At 65.0% G+C, this 12,920-nt stretch overlaps 2 protein-coding genes across 3 annotated transcripts; one reads left to right on the top strand and one right to left on the bottom strand.

Moving 5' to 3' along the window:
• The first annotated feature begins 656 nt into the window (after positions 1-656).
• On the top strand, positions 657-6,233 carry SAMD14 (sterile alpha motif domain containing 14). Of its 2 annotated transcripts, none has more exons than XM_065749971.1 (10): positions 657-750; positions 1,106-1,157; positions 2,548-2,705; positions 3,091-3,190; positions 3,281-3,368; positions 3,687-3,761; positions 3,851-4,007; positions 4,571-4,684; positions 4,769-4,924; positions 5,570-6,233. In XM_065749971.1, the coding sequence occupies exons 2-10, from the start codon at positions 1,118-1,120 to the stop codon at positions 5,723-5,725; spliced, it is 1,044 nt and encodes a 347-aa protein (XP_065606043.1). In that variant the 5' UTR covers positions 657-750; positions 1,106-1,117; the 3' UTR covers positions 5,726-6,233. The 2 variants fall into 2 exon arrangements, with proteins under 2 accessions (XP_065606043.1, XP_065606041.1); XM_065749969.1 differs by having other exon boundaries at positions 2,899-3,190.
• Positions 6,234-6,816: 583 nt separating this feature from the next.
• On the bottom strand, positions 6,817-12,693 carry PDK2 (pyruvate dehydrogenase kinase 2). The gene is made up of 11 exons (XM_065749968.1): positions 12,573-12,693; positions 11,390-11,531; positions 10,631-10,702; positions 10,255-10,439; positions 9,606-9,695; positions 9,236-9,313; positions 9,032-9,108; positions 8,473-8,571; positions 8,240-8,362; positions 7,122-7,235; positions 6,817-7,022 (listed from the first exon to the last, which is right to left on the bottom strand). Exons 1-11 carry the CDS (start codon positions 12,688-12,690, stop codon positions 6,882-6,884), a joined length of 1,239 nt encoding a protein of 412 aa, XP_065606040.1. The 5' UTR covers positions 12,691-12,693; the 3' UTR covers positions 6,817-6,881.
• Between the last annotated feature and the right edge of the window lie 227 nt (positions 12,694-12,920).

The raw sequence follows: 12,920 nt of genomic DNA, 5'->3' as shown, positions 1-12,920 counted from the left end.
GGGTGGGATGGGGGCGATGGGGAGGGAGAAGTGGGGGTCACTGGGTGGACTGGGAAGGGTGGGGAGGACAAAGAAGGATTTGGGGGGGCACTGGGAGAACTGGGAAGTATGGGGGGATACTGGGAGCACTGGGGCGGGTCACGGGGAGGGGTGGGAGGCGGGGGAGGGGCACTGGGAGGACAAGGAAGGATGGAGGGAGGCACTGGGAGGAGTGCGAGCGATACTGGGAGGACTGATCCGGATGAGGGGCACATGAGGGGGGGGGCATTGGGAGACCCGTGCCTCCACGGGGGGATATGGGAAGATTAAGGGGGGGGGGGGGGTGCACGTGCAAGCCGAGTGCGTGCGTGCAAGTGGCGTGCAAGCCGTGCGCGTGCCCGCGGCGGTGCCGGGCGCTGTCCGTTCAGCACCACGAGCACCGCACCGGACAGGGAGGGGCGGGGCGGGGCGGCGGATCCCTGCCCCCACCTTTCCCCTCCCCCCACCCACCCAGCCCCCCCGCCCCCCCCACCTCCACGGCCGCTTCCGGGTTCCTGTCCTCCCCCCGCACCATCTCCCCCCCCGCTCCCCGCCCCCCCCCCCCCGCGGCCCCCGGCCCGGCGGGGTGGCCCCGCTCCGCAGCGCCCGCCGCTCTGCTCGGCCCGGTCCGCCCGATTCCCAACGTCCCCGACCCGGCCCAGCTCGGCCCGGTTCGGCCCCGACCCGGCGGGGGGGGGGGGGCGAAGCGCCCAGGATGCCCGAGGAGCGCGGGTGAGTGGGGAGGGGAGCAGGGCGTAACCCCCGGGAGGGCCCATCCCTATAGAGCATCCCCGGTACACCCCATCCCCGGTACGCCCCATCCCCGGTACACCCCTACTCCCACCGAGCATTCCCCCCCGCCCCCCTCCCCCCCCTCCTCAAGCATTGGCCTCCCCCGGGGGTAGGGAGGAGCCGGGTTCGCATCCATCCCCCCCTCTCCCCTCCCCGATGCCACCATTAGGAGCCCCCCCCCCCGCTGAGACATCCCCCAAACATTGGGGGATTTAACCCTTTCCTGACTGGTACATAAATACTGACATCATTATCAACCCCCACCCCCACTCCGGTCCCTGCCTGTCCCCCCCAGCCCGGTCCCACCATGTCGGTCTCCAAGCTGCAGGATGCAGATGAGGTTTTCGGTGAGTTCCCTGGGGGCTGTGGGGTGCAGCACTCCAGTGATGGGGGCTGTCCCCCCACGGCCCCCCCAGGCCCTCTTGGTGTCCTCCTGCCTGCCAGCGGGGGGTCAGCTTGTGGGGACAGAGTGGGCGTGGGCACTGGGACGGGGGCACACGCATGGGGCCCATAGGGCAGCAGGGGGGTGGAGATGTGTGTGGGGCAGAGGGACGTGGGGCACATGGACACCTTGGGATGGGTGTAAGAATTCATGCAGGACAGAGACGTGGGGACACATAGGGCAGGGGGACGTGGGGATGTAAGGAGGCACAAAGACACATTGATGGGCACAGGGATGTGCTCAGGATCCGTGCAGACAATGACACGGGGACGTATGTGGGACGTGTGGGGACGGGGACGCACCAGGGGACATGGCACAGAGCCACGCGGGGGGTCGGGGCACAGCAGGGCGGCACGCAGCCCCCTTACCCCCCCACCACGGGGTGACCCTATGCACATGTGTGTCCAGGAGTCACCCGGGGGATGCTCAGTTGTCGGGGACACCCCCAGCTCTGCTCCCTGTGCCGCACGCACCGGGCGTTTCTTTCAACACTTCTCTCTGTCCCTCCTTCCCCTGTCCCACCCCACCGCGGTGCCCCACCCACCCGTGTCCCCAACACTCCCCTCCCCTGTTGCCCTTCCCACTGGGATCCTGTCCATCCTCTGATTCCTGCCCTACCCCCATGCCCTGCTGTTCCTCTGTCCCTTCTGCACTGGGCTGTTCTCTTCCTGATTGCCTGCCCATCTGCCCCTCCACGGCTGTCCCATTCCATGTCCTAACCTGACCTTATCCATCCCTCCCTCCCTCCACAATCTCTCTGTCCTTCCCCACCCATCTCTATCTCCTATTTCCTACCCACCCATCCCCACCCATCCATCCATCCGTCCATCCACCCTTCCCCATCCAACCTCACCAATCCTCATCCACCCACACCTATCCATCCCCACCCAACCCCACCGAACATCCTCCATCTATTCATTTATCCATCCATCCACCCATCTCCATCCATCCCCATCCATTCATTCATCCATCTGTCCATCCCTCCATCCCCATCCCTCCATCCCCACCCGTCCCTACCCATTCCCACCAATCCCCATCCCTCCATCTCTCCATTCATCCCTCCATTCCATCCCTCCTCATCCCTACCACTCCCCATCCCTCCATCCACCCCTACCCATCCATCTCTACCCATCCCTACACCTGCACCCCTCCAACCCCATCCCTCCATTCCACCTCTACCCATCCACACCACTCCCGATCCCTCCACCCCTCCCTCCCCACCCACCCCATCCCCCATCCCCCCCCTCTGTCCATCCGTCTCTCTCTCTCTGCCCCGGTCTCTCTTTCACCCCCAGATTTTACCGCTGTGGTTCCAGAGACGCCTCGCTTGGACAGCAGCTTGCAGAAGGCGCGCGCCCGCCTGCTAGCCAAGAGCCGGCGGCACCGGCCCTCGCGCTCCCGCCTGCGAGACAGCGCCAGCTCCACCGAGGGCGAGGAGGGGCTGGAGGCGGCGGTGAGAGCCGGGGGGGGGACACACCCCGCACCCCAAAGAATCATCTTGGGGAAGGGGAGAGCGGGAGGAAGGAGATAACTCATGGGAATGGGGGACTGGGCTTGGAGGCCGCCGGAGGGGGGGATGTGATGGGGGATGGACACCCCCCCCCCACCCCCCTCCTCCCACCACCCTGCCCTGTGCCCCCACCCAGGGAGCTGAGGGCAGCCCCGCAGCCCCCGGCTGCTCGCCCCCCGCCGCGCCGCTGCTCCTGGCCCCCTCGCCCTCCTCGCGCTCCGAGTTCTCCTTCGAGGCGGGGGCGGTTTGCAGGGTGCTGGGGGACCCCCCCCCGGCTCCCTCGCCGTCCCTCGGCCGCTACCGACCCCTCACCAACGCCTCGTCCCAGGAGGGGCTGGCGGGCACCCCCTCGCCCAAGTCCTGCCCCAGCTCCGACAGCTCGCCCGGCTTCGCCCGCCGCGATGCGTGGCCCCAGCGCCACAGTGAAGGTGAGACCCCCCCCCCCCCTCCCCAGCCCTCTGCCCACATCCCGGTGTGGGGGGGACATGGGGTGACACCCCGTCCTTCTCATCCCACAGATGACAGCAGGGACATGAGCCCCCCCGAGCCGGCCAGCCCCACTGTGGGGCTGGATAAGAAGACACGGAGAAAGTTCCTGGATTTGGGGTGAGATCGAAAGTGGGGGAGGGATGAAGGAATGGCGGTGGGAACGGAGAGGAGGGGTCTCCATAGAGGTGTGGGGGGGGGGACGGATGGGTCTTGGAGGATAGATGGGTGTCTCTGAAAATGGATGGAAGGAGGAGGTGTGAAGATGGAAGGAGGGATGGAGGGAGGGATGGATGGATGGGCAGGATCTCTACATGGATGGATGGATGGATGGGGAGGGTCTCTGCAGATGGATGGATGGATGGATGGAGGGTGGGAGGTCAGGCTGGGGGCTGCAGGGAACTCAGCTGTCTGTGAGAGCAGCCCTCTCCCACACAGGGTCACCCTGCGCCGGGCATCCTCCAGCAAGAGCCGCAAGGAGAAGGGCAGCAACCGCCTGTCCATGGGCAGCAGGTCAGGACCCCCACCCCACACAGGGGGCTGCCAGGCCCTGTGCAGCACAGGGGGGCGGCCCCGGGACCCTAACATGGCTATGTCCCCAGGGAGGTGTCAGAAGGTCCCGGCCGCCCCTCGGGGTCACCCTTCCTGCCCTTCTCCTGGTTCTCAGATGCTGCCAGGGGCTCAGCCTCCCCCGGCTCTGCATCACCCACCGGCTCCCCCCGGCACGAGGGGTTCAGCCCCGCCAAATCTGCCTCCCAGGTCAGTGCCAGGGGTCTCCGATCTCCACTGGGGGGGTGGTTATAGGGGAGGGGACACGGGACCCTTATGGAGCTGGGATCCTGCAGAGAATGAGCTCAGTGCCCCTGTGGGTGACGTAGTTATAGGGAAAGAGGTCAAAGCCCCTTGGGTTTGGGTTGCTATAGGGACCAAGACCCAAAGGGCCAAAATAGCCATGGGGGAGAAGTTCAAAGCGCTGTACAGTAAAGAAAGTTATGGGAAAGGGGGGAATCAAAGCTCCATGGGGTCAAGATTGCTATAGCAAAGGGGGGAATCAAAGACCTATAGGGTAAAGCTAACTCTAGGGGAGGGGATCAGAGCCCTGCAGAGTCATGACACCTATGGGGGGAGGATGGAAACAGCAGAGGATGGGATTTCTGGAGGAAAGGGAAACAGAGCTCTGTTGGGTGGAGATAAGTACTGGGGTGCCAAAGCCCCAGGGGTCTGGTGGCCACCTGGGATGTCCGAGTCCCGCAGGAAGGGGGCTGGGGGGGGGGCTGCATGCTGCTCTGGGGGCCCAGCCCTTGCTCTTCCCTCTGCCCTAGGACTCGACGCTGAGTGAGGACTCCCCACCTCCCAGCTCCAGCCCGCGCCTGCCCGGCCCCGCTGCCACCAAGTGCTCCTACCCCTACCACACACTGTCACAGTCCTCGGACGAGGTGAGGCCCAGGGGTGGGGGCACGTGCTTGGAAGTCATCCTCAGGGCCACGCGTCCCTCGCTAACATCTGAATCCTGCACCCAGTTCCTGGACGAGCCCCCCGGCGCGGCCATGGGCTGGACGTGCCACCAGGTCGGGCAGTGGCTGGAGAGCCTCAGCCTGGAGCAGTACGTGGAGGAGTTCTCAGCCCATGGCATCGATGGCCCCCGGCTTCTGCACCTCGATGGGGCCAAGCTCAAGGTGAGCGGGTGCCCGCACCTCTGGGGGGGGGGGTTTGTAGGGGTGCTGATAGGCTCAGGCATGAGGCAAGAGCTCCTAGGCATGCCAACAGGGTGCTCCATGGGGTAGGGTGTCTGTGCGGGTTCTAGGTACCACAACCGACTCATTAGAAGATAACAGGCCCTAGGTAACCCAACAAGTGACTCTATGGGACAGGATGACTGAGCAGGTTCTAGATCCCTTAATGGGCTGCTTTGATGGGGCAGGTTTAGTTGGGGTCTAAGTACCACAACAGGCAGCTCCATGGGGCAGGAGGTCGGAGCAGGTTCTAGGTAACCCAATGGATGCAGAAGGCAACTGGTGCTAGATAACCCAACGGGCAGCTCCATGGGGCACGTTCTAGGTTCACCAATGGGCTCACCCAAGGACAACAAGTTCTAGGTACCCCAACAGCCTTCTCCATGGGACAGCTGTGGGTAGGCCCTAGGTACATCGTTGCGCTCAAAGGACCACCAGTCCTACACACCCCAACAAGCTGCTCCATGGGGCAGAAGGCGGGATGGGTTTCAGGAAGCACAACGGCCCGGCTTCTAGACCTCTTGTGGGGCTGGTGCACGGGGCAGGGGGCCCAGACCCCAACGCTGAGCTGGGGGGGCCGTGTGGCAGGCGCTGGGTGTGGGCAGCTCTCAGGACCGTGCCGTGATCAAGCGTAAGCTGAAGGAGCTGAGCCTGGCAGTGGAGAAGGAACGCAAAGCCCAGGAGAAGGCGGAGAAGCAGCGGGAGAAGCAGAAGAAGAGGGACCAGGAGCAGCGGCGGAGCTAGGAGGGAATGGGGGGGTGGGGCAAGAGAGCCCCCAGACCCCTTCCCTTGCCCACAGCCACCCCCTCCCAGGGGGCATCTGGCCCTGGCATGGGACACACCATGGTCAAGGGACCGCGGTGCCAGGCTGAGATGGGCACAGAGTGACACGGGTGTCCCCCCCCCACCCCCCCCGCCTGCACCCCTGCACACCACAGGCACAGAACGGCCCTCCCCCCACGGGCCCCTATTCCGGATGCAAACAGCACGTTGGATGCCCTCCCCCTTCATCTCATTCTTCCCCACCCCCCTTCCAACCCTAAGCTCCCCCCCACCCCAAGGGGTCAGGGGGGGTCACTGCCACCCCTCGTCCACCCCTCAGCCCCTGGTGTGGTGTGGCACCAACCGAGGACAGTGCATGGCCTGACCTCCCCCACCCCCCCAGACACACACATCCCCAGTTGGGGTGTGGTAAGCAAATGCTGACCCCCCCTCTCTTCAGCCCCCGGCCCGCTGGCGGCACGGGACACCCCCCAGGAAATAAAAGGGTCTCAAAGGGCCAGTGCAAAGCAGTGCAACCAGTGTGAGCCTGACTGGTGGGGCGAGGAGGGGTGGGGGGGGCTCTGTGCTGGAATTGAGGGGGATGCAAAAAGCAGCTCCTGCCCCCAAACCTGGCCCCTGGTCACCATCACCCCCAGGTGCCACCACACGACACCACTAAACCCAGGGGGACCGCAGGGTGGGGAAACTGAGGCACGGAGCAGGAGACAGGACCTTGTCATGGGGAAGACACAAAGCGGGGGGGGGTGAGGTCCCAAAAAGCCACAACAGGCGCTCAGTCAACACCCAATTTACTGTCAGCATCGGGGGGAGAGGGGACGGATTCCCTAGCAGGTCGGGGCATGCCGGGGGGGGGGGGGTTGACCCCTTGCAGGGGGCACACACGGGGGAGGACAGCTCAGTAGTGCAATGCAAGGAGTTGGGGGGGGGGGGGGGGGAGGGTACCCCTCCCACAGCCACAGCTGGAAGTGGGGAGGGGGGGGGGGGGGGCACAAAGTGCTGCTGCTCAAACTGGTTGGGGGTGGGGGGGGGGGGGTGGGGGGGCAGCCCTCCCTTCCCCTACCCCTAGGCCCCATACCCAAGTGCTATCGCGGTGGGGGTCCCGGCGGTGCCCCCCACCCTAGGGCACGCGGTAGGTGGAGGTGTTCTTGGGTTCGGTGCTGGGCACGCACCAGTCCCCGGCCTCCTGGCTGGCCTGGTAGTGCCGCCACGCCGACTTGTTGTACACCGGCAACCGCTCCACCGAGTCCGTGGAGAGCGCCTACGGGACGCAGGGGAGAGAGGTGAGACCCCACAGGGGTCCCGCAGAACGAAGAGGGGGAGGGGGAGGGGGGGGGGGGAGCATCGGGGTGGCCCCCACCTTCAGGTAGATGACGGCATCGGTCCCGAAGCCCTCCATGGAGAAGAGCTGCAGGTCACCCTGGAAGTACTTGGCGTACAGGCGGGAGATGGGCAGGCCGTACCCGAAGCCGGCCTGTGGGGTGAGGTTATGGGGTCAGCACCCAAACTGCCCCCCCCCCCCCCCCCCCCCCCGCGGTGCCACCGCACGCATGCAGCTGTCTGTGTGCCACCCCTGTGCCACGTCCCCCGAGGTCACCGTGCTGTCCACCCCTGTGCCACGTCCCCCGAGGTCACCGTGCTGTCCCCATGCACCCCGAGATGGACCCATGTCAGCCCTAAGGGTCCACGTGGCATCCCAGAATAACCCCGTGTTGGCCTCACTGTCACCCAGCTGACCCTACACCCCCCAAATACCCCATGTAACCCCAAAGCCTCACCATGGTGACCCCAAATACCCCACGTAACCCCAAAACCTCACTGTACCAACCCCAAATACCCCCACGTAACCCCAAAACCTCACTGTACCAACCCCAAATACCCCACGTAACCCCAAAACCTCACTGTACCAACCCCTCACTGTACCAACCCCAAATACCCCCACGTGACCCCAAAGCCTCACCACGGTGACCCCAAATACCCCCACATAACCCCAAAGCCTCACCACGGTGACCCCAAATACCCCCACATAACCCCAAAGCCTCACCACGGTGACCCAAAATATTCCCATGTAACCCCAAAACCCTCACCACACCAACCCCAAATACCTCACATAACCCCAAAACTTCACCATGCTGACCCCAAATCACACCACGTCGCCTCCAAAATGCCCCCATGTAATCCCAATTGACCCCAAACCCCACCACGACACAGCAAAGTGCCCCAAAATGAACCTGCCCACACCGCCCCAGGCACCCCCAAATGTCCCCCCCTGTGCCACCTCCCATGTCCCCAAATGTCCCCACAATACCGAGTGACCCCAAATAACTACAGTGTCACCTCCCATGTGCCCCCAAATGTCCCCAGTGCCACTCCAAGTGCCCCCAGATGTCACCACACCTCCCCCAAATCTCCCCGTGCCACATCCCAGATACCATACCCCGCCCCCCCCCCCCCCCAGCAGCACACCAGGTCACCTACCAGGGGGGCACCGATCATGGGGGCCCCCCCCACCCCGAGCTGTGGGGCGGGTGCGGTGGAGTACATGTAGCTGAAGAGACGCTCGATCTTACGCAGGGGGACACCCATACCCCGGTCACTCATCTGCGGGAGGTGACACGCGGTGACAACGAGCCCCGTGCGACAAGCTGGGGTGAAGGAAGGCTGGGGGGGGGGCGGGGGGGGGGGAAAGGGGGGGTGTCCCCTGCACATACCCTGATGGAGAGGTCCTCCTGTCCCAGGGCCACCAACACTCGGATGGCCGGCAGCTGAGGGCTGTTCTCGTGGCTCTCCACGGTGGCTCTCATGGCGTTCTGTGGGGAGGGGGGCTTTAGGGACCCCCCTGGAGACCCCCCCAACCACAGGAAACCCATACCATAGACATCTATCTGACACCCCCCCAGACACCCTGCAGGACACCCTTAGGCACTCAATTAGACACCCATCAGGACACCCACCCAGACAGCCCACAGGACATCCCCGGATGCCCATCAGACGCCCCCCCCCCAGACACCTGCTGGACATCTGGACACCCCCCAGACACCCCCCCAAGATATCCTATTGGACACCCCCCTGGACACCACCCAGGACACCCCACTGCACATCTCCCCAAACACGCACTGGATTCCCCCCCCCCCCCCAGACACCCCCTTCCCCCACCACACAACATCCAGACACCCCTTAGGACATCACTGGATATCCCACCACCATAGACATCCCACCCCCCCCCCCGACCCCCCCCCCCCCCCAATTCTGCTGGCAGCACAGCTCTACCTTGAAGAGCTCGAACAGCATATGGTAGAGGTGCGAGGGGACGTAGACGATGCTGATGGGCTGCTGGGCACTGCTGCCTGCAGGGCACAGAGAGGCCTCACCATCCTACCCCCAACCCCATAAGAGACACCCTAAAATCCTCCCCACACCCCCCCCCCCGCCCCCCTCTTCCCAATTCTGCCCCTCCCCCCCCTTCCCCCTCACCATTCACCTCCTCGATCTCCAGGTCAGGGGAGGCCATGTAGTATTTGTCACACAGCAGCTTGGCCATGTTGTAGGCATCTGCAGAGGGCAGCGCAGAGGGGTGGGCACAGGGAGGTTTGAGAGATGGGGGACTCATTTTTTGCATCCCCCCCCCCTCCTCCCCCCCACTCTCCCCAAACATTTCACATTTTTCGACCCTAAAAACACAGCAAGGCTGAGGGATGACCCAACTCGTGACACGGATGGCTCCCAGATGGGAAGATCCCATAGCAGGGAGATCAGTGGGGGCAACAGATCCTGGAAAGCCCCCCCTCCCCCTCCCCCAGCCCCAATCCTCCATCCTGCCCCCCTCCCCTCCTGCCCCACACACCTTTCACCACGCCGGCCACGTTGCAGTGGGGGTCGATGCTCCCGATGTGTTTGGGATGTGCTGGGTTGGTGCTGCCGTCAAAGAGCAGTGCTGGGGGGACACGAGGGGTTTTGGGGGGGGGGGGGGGGGGAAGGAAGCCCACATATAATCCCTGCAGGACCTCCCCAGATCTGCCCCACCCTGCAAACATCTGTTCCCAAAGAGGGGCTTTATGGTGATGGGGGGGGGGATGGGGGGCAGGACAGGGATACGTGCAGGGGCTGGGGGCATGGCTAGGGACACGTGGGGGTGAGGGGGGGTACACATGGGGGTGTGGGGGGGTACACCCTGGGGGTGCAGCAGAATGCTTGGGCACCCCTGGGTCAGGATGTGTCTGGGGCTGGTGGGGACACTCAGGTCCTGAGGGAGATATCTGGGGTTTGGGGGGGACACTGGGGGAGACCAGAGATGCTCAGGGCTGACAAGGGGACCCAGAGAAGGACTGGGTCACCCAGAGCTGATGGGAACACTGGGGGGGGGGGGGGGGAATGGGACACTCAGGACCACTGGGGACTTCAGGGATGCCCAGTGCTGGTAGAGCACAACCTGGGGGGGGGAGGGGAACAACAATGGAGGCTGCCGGGGGGGGAGGGGACACCCCAGGACTCACTGTGCTGGTTGATGAGCATACGGATGGAGATCCGGCTCAGGTAGAAGCGGTCGAGGAAGTATTGGATGTTCTGGTTGGACACCGGGTCGTCCCCGTAGGTGTCCTTGTACTCGATGATGCCCTGTGCCATGGTGGGCACCACGTCGTTGTGGCGGTTGCGGATGGTGACCAAAGCGTTGGTGAACCTGGGGGGGGTGGGATGCGATTGGGGAGGAGGGGGGGGTGCGATCTGGGCTGGGTTTCCCCAAAGGTGGCACGGGGAAGCGGGGGTTGTGGTGACAGAGGTGGCACTGAGGGGAAGGGGGGGGAGGGGGGGGTGTAGTAGGGGTGTCACAACGTGGTCACCCCCCCCCCCCACACACACACACACACTCACTGCCCCAGCGTGGCCTGGTCCTCAGGGTCCTTGTCTAGGAACTCCATGATGTCCAGCAGGCTCTGCACGTACCTGGGGGAGGAGACGGACACCCCAAGGTCACCCCAAACGGAGGGGACACCCACACAGAGCGAAGGGCTCAGTGGACCCCCCCACACCCCTTACATAACCACCTTATGCTTACGGGGAGGGGGTGCATACTTGTCCCCCCACCCCACGGCACAGTGACCATGGGGACAATGGAGGCACAGCTCCTCCAGCGTGACCCCAGGAGGCCAAAACAACGTCCCCCCCTCCTCTGCTTTGACAGAGGGGCAGTGCTGCCCCCCCAGCCCCCACCCCACTGCCACTGGCAGCGCTGGCACGAGACCCGAGGACACAAACAACTCATCACGTGGCAGCCGGGAGCAGGGCCAGGCTGCCAGCACCGCCCTTAAAGGGACACCCAGAGTCTGCCCCCCACCCTGCCAACACAGCCCCCCCCCCCCCCCACCACCACCACCGAGTGACAAAGGGACATCAGGGAGAGGAGGACCCCCCCAGGATGAGAGATGGGTGCTGCTCTGCAGGATGCCTCTGTCCTGTCCCTGCACACCCCCCAGACCCACGACCCCCCACACCCCACGACCCACGCAGGTGGCAATGATGGGAGCAGGGTGACAAGCCGTGTGGCGGCAGCGGGACGCACAGAGCTGGCAGTGGTGGTGGTGGGGGGGGGGGGGGGGGGTTGGGGGGTGATGCCCCACGCTCCCTGCTCACCAGCTCTGCACCAGCTGCACGGAGGGGGTGTGCAGCACACGGTCGGGGAGCAGGTTGATCTCCTTCATGATGTTGGAGAGGCGCACGGGCAGCTCCTGCCGCAGGAAGGCGAAGGACGTCTTCTCGCAGGCATTGCTGGAGCCTGGGAGGAGGAGGATGGGGGAGGGGGGCAGCAGGGGGTCAGCCCCAACCCCATAGCTGGATGACCCCCTTCTCCCCCCTCTCCCCCCCCCCGCCCCAAACCTACATGTTCTTCTCCAGTATTGGGAGCACTGAAGGCAGCTTGCCAGGAGCGTGACCAGTACAGCCCAGTATAACCAGTGTCCCCCTTATCATAGGCACTGAGAACATAGGGTGCCATCAGAGCAGGGTTCACTGCACCGACATGCTGTCCCCAACCGAGGGGTGGCACAGGGACAGACCCCAGGGAATGGGGACAGCACTACAGCCCAGGGGGACACGGGGAGGGGGGATGGGGGCAGAACGAGGAGAGGGACCCCCACTGCCAACCACAGCAGTGGTGACACGCGGGTAAATATAGCCCTGACCTTAACCGCGCCGGGGGGGGGGGGGGTGGGATGGTGACATTGTCACCGCGGGACAGCGGTGACAGCAGAGCTCCGCGGGATGCTGTCACCTCGCCGGGGTCACCTGGGGTCCCCCAGGGTGGGAACGGCCCTGGGGGAGGGGTTTACATGTGGATCATGGGAGATCGGAAGGATCAGACCCCCCCCTCCCCCAGGAGGTGCTGGCAGGGCAGAGCCCGCAGCCCAAATACTCACGGAAAAGCGGGGGGGGGGGGGGCGGGGGGGAGTGTTTAATCCCGAACTGAGCAGGGAGGGGCTCCCAAAAATTAACACCAGGTTTTGCGCCCCATACTGCGACAGACAAAACACGAGGGGGGGGGGGGCGGGGGGGGAGCAGTCCAAGCTGGGGGCATCCCCATCCACCTCCGGTGTTTCCCGACGTCGGCATGGTGACAGTATGGGGGGGGGGGGCGTGCCAATTACGGGGGGCGTGTTAATCACCGCCCCACCCCGGCCCAGCTGTTTACCGGCAGAGGGGTACGGACACGGCTACATCAACCTGACGGGGGAGGGGGGGGGGGGCTGCAGTACCCCGGGAGGGGGGGCCGTAACCAACGGGGGGGGGTGGAGGGGGAAAAAAGAGGGGCGGTGCTCACCAAAGTCCAGGAACTGCTTCATGGAAAGGGGCGATGGCGAGAACTTGCTGAAGTGCTCAATGTAGGTGGGCACCCCGGCCAGGGCCGCCCGCTTCCGCAGGCAGCGCAGCAGCCGCATGGCCGCTCCGCGCCCCCGACCCCGCGCCCGCGCCCCCCGACCCCGCGCCCCCAGGCCACGCCCCAACGGCCGCGCGTAAACAACCCGCCCCCCCTTTCACCCCGCCCTGCCAACCAGCGCCCGTCCGCCAATCAGAGCCAACTCTCCTGCCGGCCCCGCCCATGTGGCTCGCGTTCGACACGCCCCCCTAGTCTGGCCACGCCCCTTCTCGTTAACCCCTTCGTGCCCGT

The sequence above is a fragment of the Cyrtonyx montezumae genome, unplaced genomic scaffold (genome assembly GCF_038088225.1).
Source record: "Cyrtonyx montezumae isolate F1298 unplaced genomic scaffold, pur_monq_1.0 scaffold_61, whole genome shotgun sequence".
In the NCBI taxonomy this organism is placed as follows: Eukaryota; Metazoa; Chordata; class Aves; order Galliformes; family Odontophoridae; genus Cyrtonyx; species Cyrtonyx montezumae.
Note: the sequence above shows the minus strand (reverse complement) of the source record. Positions and strands in the feature narration are given on the sequence as shown.